This window comes from Triticum aestivum, chromosome 7B (genome assembly GCF_018294505.1).
Source record: "Triticum aestivum cultivar Chinese Spring chromosome 7B, IWGSC CS RefSeq v2.1, whole genome shotgun sequence".
Taxonomy (NCBI): Eukaryota; Viridiplantae; Streptophyta; class Magnoliopsida; order Poales; family Poaceae; genus Triticum; species Triticum aestivum.
In genome coordinates, this window is record NC_057813.1 from 529,541,536 (window position 1) to 529,554,189 (window position 12,654).

Here is a 12,654-nt window from a genome sequence, read left to right on the forward strand (position 1 = left end):
CGAGATCTGGGCTGGCCAAGTAACGCGTGGGGCAGAGCGGCGAGCATGCGACGAATGGGGAGAGGAAAGAAACGAGATCGGGAGTGAAGGGGTGGGCGTGGGGAGGTATGGGGCGTGTGACGTGGTTTTGTTTTTCCTTGTTTTTCTTTTTTAACAAAACGTGGGCCGGTTTCCTAGTGTTTATCATGGGAAGCAAATGGGAGGAAGAGGTTGAGCGAACCGGTCGGTTCCTTTACTTGCCGCTGGTTTTGTTGGGAGGGTAATTGAAAAAAAAAACAGTGGGAGGGAGCGGGAGGACGTGGATGGGTGCGTGCGTGGGAGGAGGTATCGATGGGGTGGGCAGAGTCACGACTTTCGATTCTCCTTTAATAAAGTAGAGAAATAGTAGAGATTCGGATTTATAGTCCGGGTAACCAAATTAGGAAAAAAAGCCCAGCAAAATCGCTGCCTGTAGCGAAGGCCCAGCCCAACATAGCATAAGGCCCGAATTTTCTCGTGACCTAGTCTCTAGTCACGCACCACGGCACCAGCACGGGCCGCAGCGGCAGGCGCACACCCTCTGCTTCGTTCCTGAGCCGCGCGACCACATCTCCCATTCCCCCCTCCCGATTCCCGAACCTCCCACGTCTCCCATCCCCCCCTCCCGAATTTCCGTTTCTTTTTGTGACAATTTTCGGGTAAACCCGAACGCCCACCCGTCGCCAAGGCCCCGTCCGCCGTCGCCGACCCGCAGTCTCCCTCCCCTCCGCCCTCCCATCCACCCGAAACCACCCCGCACTGCCACCGCCGCCTCCCCCCTCCTCCTCCTCTCCTGTCATCGCCCCCGGCTTGCGTGTGGCGCCAATCGACCCAAAGCGAGGGCCAAGGAGGCCACGAAGCCCACGCCCCTAAAACCCTAGAGGGTTCCCCCCGTCGAGATTGAGCCAAGAACCGGCGAGTCCGCGCGCCGGGGCCGGGCTTTTCCTGGCCAAGACTGACATGGTGAGTTCTTTCTTGGCCCTTCGTTAATCCAGGTTTCTTGGTTCGACGCGGAAGGTTGGTTTCTCGATCCGCTCTTCTCGGCTGACCGTTTCGCCGTTCTTGGATTTCTTGTGGCGCAGTCGTCGGACATCAGGAAATGGTTCATGAAGCCGCACGACAAGAATGCGGGTGCGGCCAAGCCCTCTGCCGCCGGCGCCGCCGCGCCGGGTGCGGCCAAGAAGCCTGTGCTCAGCATCCCCGAGAAGGCCGCGACATCTTCGGTAGAATGCTGACTTCTTTCTTTCTGCTTCTTCGTTCATCTGGTTGGTTCGGTGCTTTTCTAGGTCTTCTTTAGCAGTTTGTTTTCTCTAGCATTGCTATCCAGGATGCAGTGCATCGGCTCAGCAACTCGATTTTCCTCGGCCATACAGTTTAAGAACTCTAGATTAATGCATTTCCCGCGGCAGTAGCCCAACCACAACCTGTTAAATCCCTTATTCGTTCTGCTAATGGGTGTTGGAATCTTTTGTGCAAACCATACTTTAATATCGCCCAAAAAGATACTAGATTTGATTTTCGCATGCACTGTATACAGTTTAAGAACTGACTTTGATGTTTCATGTCTGGTTGTGCACCATGAGTCCATGATATAAGAATGTATTAGCAGATAGTACTGTCAATCAGATTCTAAGCTGGGTATATTCTTGCACCACCATCGCAGTTAGACCAACGGCTCGCTTTAATTCTTTGGTTGCTTCCACTGACCTAAATTATTTGATGTCCCCCAGCTTATATACGTCACCTGTAATCAATACTGTATCTGGATCATGCAGGTGCCTGGTAATCAAGATGCTTCAGCTAGAAGGAAGACAAGCAAGTACTTTGCACCCAAAACAGAAAAAGATGCTGATGTTGCTGAGAAGAGTTCTTCTAAAAGAAAACTTCAGAAAAGCAGTGAGGACCTTGAGGATGACATCAAGCCTTTCGCAGCAAACAAGGCCCTTAAGGATGAAGAAGACGACGACGATGACTTTGTGGTGCCTTCAAAAAAGAAAACTCCAGTGAAGCCACCACCATTAAAGAAGTTGAAGGCTGCATCTAATGATGATGACCAGGACGAAAGGATGGATGAAGATGCCGAGACCCCTTCCAAAGCAGCTGGAAGGGGAAGAGGAAGGGGAAGGGGAGGAAGAGGAGCAGGAGCAGCCCATGGAAAGACTACTAGTCATGATGATGATGGTGGGGAGGACAGGATGGATGAAGATGCTAAGACCCCTTCCAAAGCAGCCGGAAGGGGAAGAGGAAGGGGAAGGGGAAGGGTTGGAAGAGGAGGAGGAACGGCTCATGGAAAGACTACTACTGGTCTTGATGATGATGGTGAGGAGGATAGGATGGATGAAGATGACAAGACCCCTTCCAAAGCAGCTGGAAGGGGAAGAGGGGGCAGAGGAGCAGGAGCTACTCCTGGGGGAAGAGGTAGAGGAGGGGGTGGGAGAGGTTTCATGAATTTTGGTGAAAGAAAGGATCCCCCTCACAAAGGGGAGAAGGTAATTCACAGTTCTTGTCACAAGTTTCTGGAAGGCCCCACCCTAAACCGTTCATTCCATATTCTGTAGGAAGTCCCAGAGGGTGCCCCTGACTGTTTAGCTGGTCTGACATTTGTCATAAGTGGTACCCTTGACAGGTGTGGTTACTTTCTTCATTTTTTATACTGAAGTGTTTTGTTTTCCGATCATGCAACGGCCAATGCACATAATTATCTTAACACTTCCAACTTTCTTTATTGAGATGATCTGGCCAGTAAATAATCATAATTTTCTGTTTATCTGCAGTCTTGAACGGGAGGAAGCGGCTGATCTAATAAAGCGTTACGGGGGACGTGTTACCGGTTCAATTAGTAAAAAGACGGTACTTGTAGTATTATAAAAGTTGCCGCTGTAAGTATTAATGGCTTGTATCTTTGTTGACAACTTGACATCGCTTGTTGGCAGAGTTACCTATTGGCTGATGAAGATATTGGGGGAGTGAAATCTAATAAAGCAAAAGATCTGGGGTATTACTTGATAGCTTTATTTTGAGAAGAATTCTGTAAGTTTGTTTTTAATTGTCACTGCTTGATATATGCTCACGTTTATTGCAGCGTCCCGTTCTTGACTGAAGATGGTTTATTTGATATGATCCGGAAATCAAAGCCTGCAAAGGCTCCTGTAAACAAACATGAAGGTAACAGCAATTCAGAAAAGCTACAGAAGTCACAGACAAAGAGCTCTCCAGTTAAACCTGAAAGAAGAGGTAACCAGGAACTTTTAAATTGTAATGCATCTTTAGTTTATTGGACAAACATAATCTTGCTTAGTTGCATTAACCTGGAACATAATTACCGTGGTAGTTCTATCTTCTTACTCCTAACTTTGTACTCCCTCCTTCCCAAAATAAGTGTCGCTTATCTAGTACAAAGTTATACTAAATCAGCGACACTTATTTTGGGATGGAGGGAGTAGATATTAGGTTGATCCTGCAAATAACATGCCATTGGTATGATTTATTTTCTTAATATTGCCATTTCTCATGTTGTTGATGCTTATGCATATCTTGATTTTGAATTTTTTAGCTGTCGATCAAGTCGGTACCATGGGCAAGAGTACTCCCTCAAAGAGTAATAAAGAAAGCAACTCCACTAACAATCAAAAGGTCAAGGTTGTTGACCGCGGTTCTTTGCAATGGACAGAGAAATATCGGCCAAAAGTTCCAAACGACATAGTTGGCAACCAATCAATGGTGAGAAATTCTGTATTTTGGTTATTTTGGTCATGTACATCTATGCACACGTAAGTTAGTATGAATGATTTTTTTTTTCCGGGGAGCATTGACGAACTTCTAATGTATATAGGTTAAACAACTTCATGATTGGTTGAAAAGTTGGGAGAATCAATTCCTTCATTCTGGCCAAAAGGGCAAAGGAAAGAAGCAGGTCGATGGTGGAGCTAAAAAAGCTGTATTGCTGAGTGGACCTCCAGGTATTGGTAAGACTACAACTGCAAAAGTTGTTAGTCAGATGCTTGGATTGCAGGCCATTGAGGTGTGTCTTTATTCTTACATACTTCACTTATTTATCTTTCAGGTAATTATGTGTTCTTTATTTACCTTTGAGTCACAAATTTAAATGAGTAATATATGCATAACAGGTTAATGCAAGTGATAGCCGTGGTAAAGCAGACTCCAAGATTGAGAAAGGTGTTGGGGGGAGCACATCAAATTCTATCAAAGAGCTTATCAGCAATGCTACTCTGAATTATAGTGACAACCGGTCTGTACTACAATATCCTGAACTTTTGCACTTTGATTTGTTTTTATTGTTATATGAAGTGTGGAGCAATTTCACAGGATAAAGAAGCCTAAGGCTGTACTCATCATGGACGAAGTTGACGGTATGTCTGCTGGTGATAGAGGTGGAGTTGCTGATCTTATTGCCAGCATCAAGATATCCAAGATTCCTATAGTTTGCATTTGTAATGATCGTTATAGCCAGAAGCTGAAGAGCCTTGTAAATTACTGTTTGCTACTCAACTTCAGGAAACCAACAAAGCAGCAGGTTATTTCATGCCACCATATTCTAATGATTTATGTAAATTATTGTTTGCTTTCCTACTATTGTCTATTACCCTATTATTGCCCTTACCTATTATGACAACTGAACTGCTGTTCTCAATTGCTTGCTGCTACCCAGTTAATCTGATAAAATCTGCCGCCTTAATGTTTTTTCTGAACATAAGTAAACATGGTTATATTCATTTTGGTATTTTTTTCTAATTGTTGGCAAAAGTTGCTTCTTTTTTGACTTTATGTTTTTTCTGGTTTACTTCTCCCATCTCCTCACACTATATATACTACTCCCTCCATCCCAAAATAAGTGTCTCAACTTTGTACTAGCTCTAGTACAAATTTGTATTAAGCTCAAGACACTTATTCTGGGACGGAGGGAGTAATACGGGGCAGGTTCAGCACTATTTGTATTTTTAACAAAAAAGAATTGTGTTTTGGGGTTGTTTTTAACTTCTGTACTCAACAGATGGGCAAGAGGTTGATGGAGATTGCCAGAAAAGAAGGCATTCAAGCTCAAGAGGTGTGTTCAGTATGTTCTCATGGTTCTGTTCTTATTGATGGTCAAAACTTCAAAAAAAGTGGAAACATAGCTCAACTAATTCAATACTACATCACATAATATTCTTTGCATATTTCACGTTCAGTTGCTAATATATGGTTTTCTGACCTGCTAGAATGCAATGGAAGAGCTTGCAGAAAGAGTACATGGGGATATTCGCATGGCACTCAACCATTTGCAATACATGAGTCTCTCCCAGTCTGTGGTCAAATATGATGACATAAGGTTGCGTCTTAATAGTAGCTCAAAAGATGAAGACATCTCTCCCTTCACGGCTGTGGACAAGTATTCTTCCTTCTTTTAGTATATCACAATGTCATTCTATGGAGTTCTTTAGAATTTTTATTGTCAGTCTTTCAATGATCTCTTCATGTTTATTGATTTATTCGCGTTTGGTGTGGAAGTACATATCCTGTCTAATTATGGAAGTGTTAAGGATTAACAAAGTTATCCGATCACTTATTAGTGCAAATGTATTTGATCTAGTAATTTCTTTTGGGGTATTTTTTATTAGCATTGGGAACATATCACATTACGGATATACAATAGACCCGAAGTGGTCGGACCCTTCCCCGGATCCTGCGCAAGCAGGAGCTACATGCACCGGGCTGCCTTAAAATAGAAACCAAACTCCACCATTTTCCTAGTTTCTACTGTATATCCGCTGGAGAAGTACCTGATTTAAGTACATGATGATGCTGGTGCTGATGATGTTGAGCTTCAGCTAAAGGTTTCATTTGTTGCTAAATTGATTTAGGATAAAACGTTTTTACATGTACTTGAAGAAGATGACGCCGTAGAGATTTTGGTATTTTTAGGAGAACAAGACTCAGTAGCTTTTTGTAACGGCTAAACATGTCAATTCCCAACTAGTTTAGACACTTGGAAGTTGGAACTGTTTGCCCCTGCAATTAATTCGTCAGTTCACTTTTATTTTTTTATATGGATTTAGTGAGATTTAAGCAGAGCAAATGATATATTTTTATTCACTTAGTTCCATGATCACTCCTGTCTAGTTAAATGTATCTATGCTTATACTTGGTTAATTGCTTGAATGGCTTTCAAACCTAGTGTTCTTCATGGTTATTTATTCTACTTTCAGGCTATTCGGTTTCAATGGTGGGAGACTAAGGATGGATGAGCGAATCGACTTGAGCATGAGCGATCCTGATTTAGTTCCCCTTATTATCCAGGTTTTGAAACAATTTGTTTTTGTCATCTGTGCAAATGTTAATCCTTCGCGTTTGCCTCATGATTTTTTTATTACTATGTATTTCTTTTCTGTGTACTGAATGCAGAGCTACTTATGCTTGTATAATTGTAATGAAAAATTCCACTTTTAAGCCCTGAACTATGGCCAAAATTCACTTTTCAACTGTGAACTCTAAGAATGCAACCTCAAACTATTGGAACAGTCAACTTTCCAGCCTAAAGCGGTTTTTGAAGTGGTTTTGACTTGACGTGGATGCCATGCAGATGCCACTAAATGCCACATGCTGCCATGTCATCAAATCCTTTTTTACATGTTTTTACCTATATTTCTTCTATTTCCAGTACTTTTTTGTTATTTTTTAAAATACGGATGAATAGTTCGTTTTGGTTGTTTATTTTTTAAGTTTTGCTTGTTCATGGTGGCAACATGCCAATGATGTGGTTAGAGTTAATGGTTGATTTTTGTTTGAAATGTTGACTCTTTTAAGTTATAGTAATCAGTAGTCCGTCATAGCGTGCGATTTAAGTGTTGAGCCTAAATTGCATCTATGTTTTTTGTTGCAAATTTAGGTCTTGTTTGCTTCAAGGTTGACCATACCACAACTAACCCTTGGACGATACATGGTAGCTGAAACCACAAGTGTGGCAGAAAGTTATGTTTATGTGGATGAGAAAGCGTGGCAAGCCATAACTGTGGCTAGAAACCAAACACACACCTAACAAATTGTAGCGTGCCTAAGGTTATCCATCAGACTACTTCTGTTTCTCGACTTTTTTTGGATTGATAGGTACAGTAAGTCAATCTACAGAACTGCTAGTTGGTAACCATGTCACATGCCACACCCCTAAGCACTATGAGCTAAGCTCGACTGCTAGTGATGCTTGGAGGCCAGTCGCTCTTGCTGAAGCCCACAACCGTGCCTCTGCACTGTTAGTGCATCATATAACTTAGGCTAATATTTCTGAATTGGTCAACAGGAAGGCATTCCCATTTCATAGCAATGCTGTTACAGCTTTGCATATGTCGACATGTTTCTCCTAGAAAGCTTGGATGCTAGCTTTCATTTTTTCTTTTCAATCATCTCAGCTATTATATGAAAGAAATTCCAGCTACTGTTGCTGTATTGAACTACACATGTTGGTTGAGTTGGTGTGCACCAGAATTGTGTGCAAATATGTGCTTTAGGACTGCTTCTGTCTTTGAATTATTGTGACCCTAGTTGTTTCTATCATTAAACCTGGTTATATTCGTGTGCTAATATGTGCCATTATAGGAAAATTATATCAATTATCGGCCTAGTGCCGTTGGGAAGGATGACAGTGGAGTTAAAAGAATGAATTATCTTGCCCGTGCCGCTGAGTCTATAGCGGATGGTGATATTGTTAATGTGCAAATAAGAAGATATCGACAGTGGCAGCTGTCCCAAGCTGCTTGTTTGGCTTCATCAATAGTACCGTATGTGCATTGATCTTTCCCAATGGTTAATATGTGGCGGTATTGATTTATTCAAATGTTAACACAGTTTGCTAATCTCTTTCAAAAAATTTCAGTGCTGCTTTGATGCATGGAAATAGAGAAGTCCTTGAAGCAGTAAAGTTCACACCCTAACCATCCATTACTACTATTGAGTATATTCTATTTTTTCTGAATTTTAATTTTAGTAGACTGAATTGGATACTGATTTTTTGCAGGGTGAACGAAACTTTAATAGATTTGGTGGATGGTTGGGCAAGTACTCAACTACTAACAAAAACAAAAGGCTACTGGAAGATGTCCATAGTCATATTCTTGCATCGCAGCAAGCTAATTTGGATAGGTGGGTATAGTCCAAAACTAGCTTGCTTTCTGCCGAATCCTACTTTGTTAAGTTTCTGGATTAGTAGTAAAATTGGTAACTTACCCTGGGACCACCAAAACCATGTTTTTCACTGGTAAAGAGTAGGTACTTATGTACATTGATTGTTGGATTATCGATATAGATCAGAGAACAAAAAAAAACAAGCCAATGATTTTCTTGGCTAATTGTTTTATTACTTGTAACCATGATAAAATGATATGGAACTTTCAGCATGAGTTAAGATAAGGACCGCATTATCATCTGCTAGGAAAATATATGGGCCATGGATTTCTTTTAAGTGGCCAGCCAACTATTAGTTGCTGGACGTGGCTTGCTCATTTTCCAATGTAACTACTTTTGAACAAGTGCCTTAACAGTGAGCGAATTAAAGGGTGCCTTACCCTTCTCTTAACTTGCCTTGGTCACATCTTCGAGATGGAAGATTATGATTTTCTATTTCAAACCATGTAAGCTGAAAAAAAGAGAGATCGTCTTTGTGTTGTAAACAACTAATCATTTACCAGAACTCATGATCCTTTGACAAAAGTTGTAACTTGAAAGACCGTAAGGGATCTGTGCTATGTTTCATTGTAGTCTCAGTCTTGTAATTGTTGGGATCTGCAGGGAGGCGTTGAGGCTCGACTATCTCACTCTTCTCTTGAGACAGTTGACTGACCCACTGAAGACAATGCCTAAGGTATTGTTTATCATAACCATTTTGGACTATTCTTGATCATTCACTCAATGAGTGAAGCATAAAATTGTTTTTTTGTTCAAAGCTAACACAAAAGATTCATCGAAGTATCATATGTCAACTGCTGCATTTGTTCAAGCATATTGCTGCATATTGTACGAATTGTGTAGCTTGATAGGTCTGCTCCTTACAAGGAAGTAATGCATGATGAATTGGCTAATTATATTTTTAATAAAAATAGGAGAAATCTTATTTTTGTTATTTAAGGATTTTGTCAAGGGGCTAGGCGGGGTTTGACACACAAAGGCTTGCAACCTTGCATGCTTTCTCAATTCAACTATTATCATCTTAGAATTAGTATTTCTTTCGTTGGCAAAATATGCACTCTGCACGCACACTATTGGTTGCACACTATTGGTTGTTCGTTTGCAATGGAGTAACCGCGCCTGGCATCTCCCATGGAGAAACCTTTATCTGAGAAATCTGCCGGGGATCTTATATTTGTAATTTTCTGCAGGAGGAAGCTGTCCAAAAGGTGGTGGAGTTTATGGATACCTACTCTTTAAGCCAGGAAGACTTTGACACGCTTGTTGAATTATCTAAATTTAAGGTTGGTTATTATTCTAAAAGCTGCCTGATGGTATTCATTAACTGTCACTTTGAGTGGCAATTTAGTTAATACTCCCTCCGTAAAGAAATATAAGAGCGTTTAGATCAAAGTTCCTAAATAGATGACTCAACTTTGTACTAACTTTAGTACAAAGTTGGGTCATCTATTTTGGAACGGAGGGAGTACTTTAGTGATCTAAACGCTCTTATATTTCTTTACAGAGGGAGTAGATAATACAAGTACTTAAACGTATTTGGTTTAATGTAATGTTAAAGTTATCCATTGTAGATATTCTAGATGATGCAAACTATGTTGCACTGTGCTAATTATTTTGAGTACGTGTTTGTGGTAGTTGCATCTGCAACTGTTGCATTTATCTTCTGTGTAATGTTTTCATAGTTTGCATCGTGGGAGCTATAAAAATTGCTTGAAAACATCAGTGAAATATGAAGCCCGTGATGGTGTGGAGCTGTGGACATGATAATTCGTGCGGTAGTGATGAGAATACAGAGACAAGTTAAAAAATACAACAAAGAAACAATGGAATCTACTTGGTCGGACAATGTATGTTTCAGTATCGCAGTATTTGCAATCAACTCCACAAGCTTGTGTAGCTTGTCAAAGACTAGGTCCTTTATTTGTTTTTTGGTGCATTGTTGTTCAATTCAGATCTTTATGATTACGACTCAGTTCACTGCTCAAATTAATTTATTGAAGCATCCAAGCAGGATAATGTCTTAGTTGAGCAATGTTGTTTCAATGTAATTTGATTACCCTCTTTCCTTTACATGGTGCTGAATATATTGTTGTTCTGCAGGGCCATCCAAATCCTATGGATGGTATTCAACCAGCTGTTAAAAGTGCCTTGACGAAGGCATACAAACAAGGAAGTAGCTCTCGTGTTGTTCGATCAGCAGATCTAATAAATATCCCTGGCATGAAAAAAACTTTAAAGAAACGAGTGGCAGCAATCCTGGAGCCATTGGATGAGAGTTTGCCTGAAGAAACTGGAGTAGCATCTGCAGAAGGTGATGAAGAGGAATTGTCTGATGCTGAAAATGATGGTACGTGCTTTTTTCTTGGTAAATGAATATATTGTACCAAAAGAGAATCTTTAATCTTTAATGCTTGCTGTTGTACATATTGATTAGTGTGTTCTGTTTTAGGAATACAAATAAATATGTTGACACAATCGGTGCCAGTACTGCCACAGCATCTTCATATGCGTTTTCATTTGTTATTTTATCTGTAACATGCCATACAATATGTCTTTAGCCAGTCATGATACGGTGAATCTGGTGTTGGCAGAGATACTAATCAAGTAATCATCAGTCCATGGAACCACGAATAAATATCTGTAATAAGACTATGTTTTGTCTGTACTTATTTGCTCCAAACTTCTAACATTCAGTCGGAAGGATCACAGTGGTTAGTCAGGCTGTTTTTTTAGGTTGTATTACCACCAAATTCAGGCCTACTCCCATGTAGCTTGTTCTGTGAAAAATGGGATATCAGAGTGCAATATCTGTAACACGCAATGCACTGCTAGTAGAGTTGTCTTCTGCAGAGCATTGTTGCTGTACCTAATATATTCCTACTTGCGTAAAAGCATAAATGGGTTTGCAGCAGGGGCAGAAATTCAATGAGAAACTTGGAATCTGGTCTTCAGTCAGGCTTATATTTCTGTTGCAGATGCTAGCAAAATGCTTGGAGCCTGATGTTCTTTTCTTTTCTGGGTACTCCTGATGTTCTTTAGTAATGCCAGAAAACTGTTGGGAGGGTCATGGAATTTGTTCCATCACAAGAAGCTTTGCGTTTTTTAATTATTATGTACTCCAGGTGTGATGAATTGTCTTTTCTGATCTTGGAAATGTTTGTGTAGCTATGCCTGTCAAATAAACCAAACAGTGCTGTGTTCATATTTATACGCCTCATATATAGCATCAACGATGTAATTTTGGATGGTAGTTTTCTGTATCATTGCTGTACTGATCGGCACAGCGGAGAGTCATACCTAGTTTATTTGTAGTACTAGTCAATTTTTGGCGCATTGACTGCTCCTGTTTTTCTTTCAGATGAACTTGTGCCTGGTGACTCGAAGCCAAAACTGGACCTGCAGAGTGATAATAAGAAAGGTTATTTGTCATATTCTGCCTTGTTTGATATTGTTATTATCGCCAGGATATATAATAACTAATTTATATGTTGGATTCCACTCGCAGGAATTCAAGTGCAGCTCAACCTGAAGAGCAATGGCAACGGCTCGAGTGCAAAGAAGGCGCCAGCGGCAAGATCAAAAACTCCTGGGTCTGCAGGGAAGGCCGTCGGAGGCTCAGGCGGGAAGCGGAAGAGGTAGCCTACCGCCGCCGCACAGTAAGTGTCTAGTATGTATAATATACTACTCCCTCCGTTCACCATGTGACACATGTGGTAAGCAATCCAAACAATTCAAAAAAAGAAAATACTACTCCCTCCGTTCACTTTTGTAAGACGTTTTAGACATTTCAGACAGCACCTAAAACAGTTCACTTTCAGCTGTCTTAAACGATTTACAAAAGTGAACGGAGGGAGTATATCCAATTATCATGTGATATATCTGACCTGTCAATCCACCTGAGATACATTTGACCTGATCACTATGCTGTTGGTTTCAGATGATGACTGGCTGGAAGCAACAGAGACCCCAGATGGTTAGTTGGTGGTCTCGTGTTTGGTTTGTCCTGTTAGTCCAGTTGTTCCCATTTGTAGGGAAAACCTGTTTGCTTGCACTTCATTTGCTCTTCTGTTTCTCGCCCCGGCTGGAGGGGCTTGTTTAGCGTGTGAGCTTTTTCTCCTGACGCAATCCGCTCTGAATCTGATACGGTTAGGTGTATTTTTCAGAGATGTAAACCTGAAACTAGAGAACATCTGGATGCCTGGTTCTGCCCTTTCCCACTGAAATGGATGCTCCTCTAGCTTGCTGTAGATAACACGGTTGTAACCTGTGAAAGGCCGAACAGGCAATCTCCTGTTGCGTTGTTCATCTCGTAGCGTGAGCTCTGCCTGTCGGCTCTGGGTTTGTGGTCTGAACAGGCCACGGTCGCTCTTTCTCGTACAGGCGTGGTGTTGGCGAGGTTGCTCTTCTCGTACGCGTCGTTGAAAAGAGCGCCATTCAAGGCTTCGCTGTCTATCGTTTTGT

At 41.3% G+C, this 12,654-nt stretch overlaps 1 protein-coding gene across 2 annotated transcripts; it reads left to right on the plus strand.

The window, feature by feature from the left end:
• The first annotated feature begins 651 nt into the window (after positions 1-651).
• LOC123162978 (replication factor C subunit 1) lies at positions 652-12,398 on the plus strand. Of its 2 annotated transcripts, none has more exons than XR_006481617.1 (23): positions 652-981; positions 1,101-1,241; positions 1,794-2,507; positions 2,577-2,644; positions 2,793-2,868; positions 2,952-3,013; positions 3,101-3,252; positions 3,572-3,738; positions 3,851-4,039; positions 4,146-4,267; positions 4,345-4,552; positions 5,030-5,083; positions 5,238-5,407; positions 6,225-6,315; positions 7,609-7,790; positions 7,886-7,925; positions 8,027-8,151; positions 8,797-8,869; positions 9,384-9,476; positions 10,294-10,540; positions 11,552-11,611; positions 11,699-11,906; positions 12,131-12,398. XR_006481617.1 is itself a non-coding variant. In XM_044580738.1 (23 exons), the coding sequence occupies exons 1-22, from the start codon at positions 979-981 to the stop codon at positions 11,830-11,832; spliced, it is 3,171 nt and encodes a 1,056-aa protein (XP_044436673.1). In that variant the 5' UTR covers positions 653-978; the 3' UTR covers positions 11,833-11,849; positions 12,131-12,398. The 2 variants fall into 2 exon arrangements, 1 of the variants encoding a protein (XP_044436673.1); XM_044580738.1 differs by having other exon boundaries at positions 653-981; positions 11,699-11,849.
• The last annotated feature ends 256 nt before the right edge of the window (positions 12,399-12,654 follow it).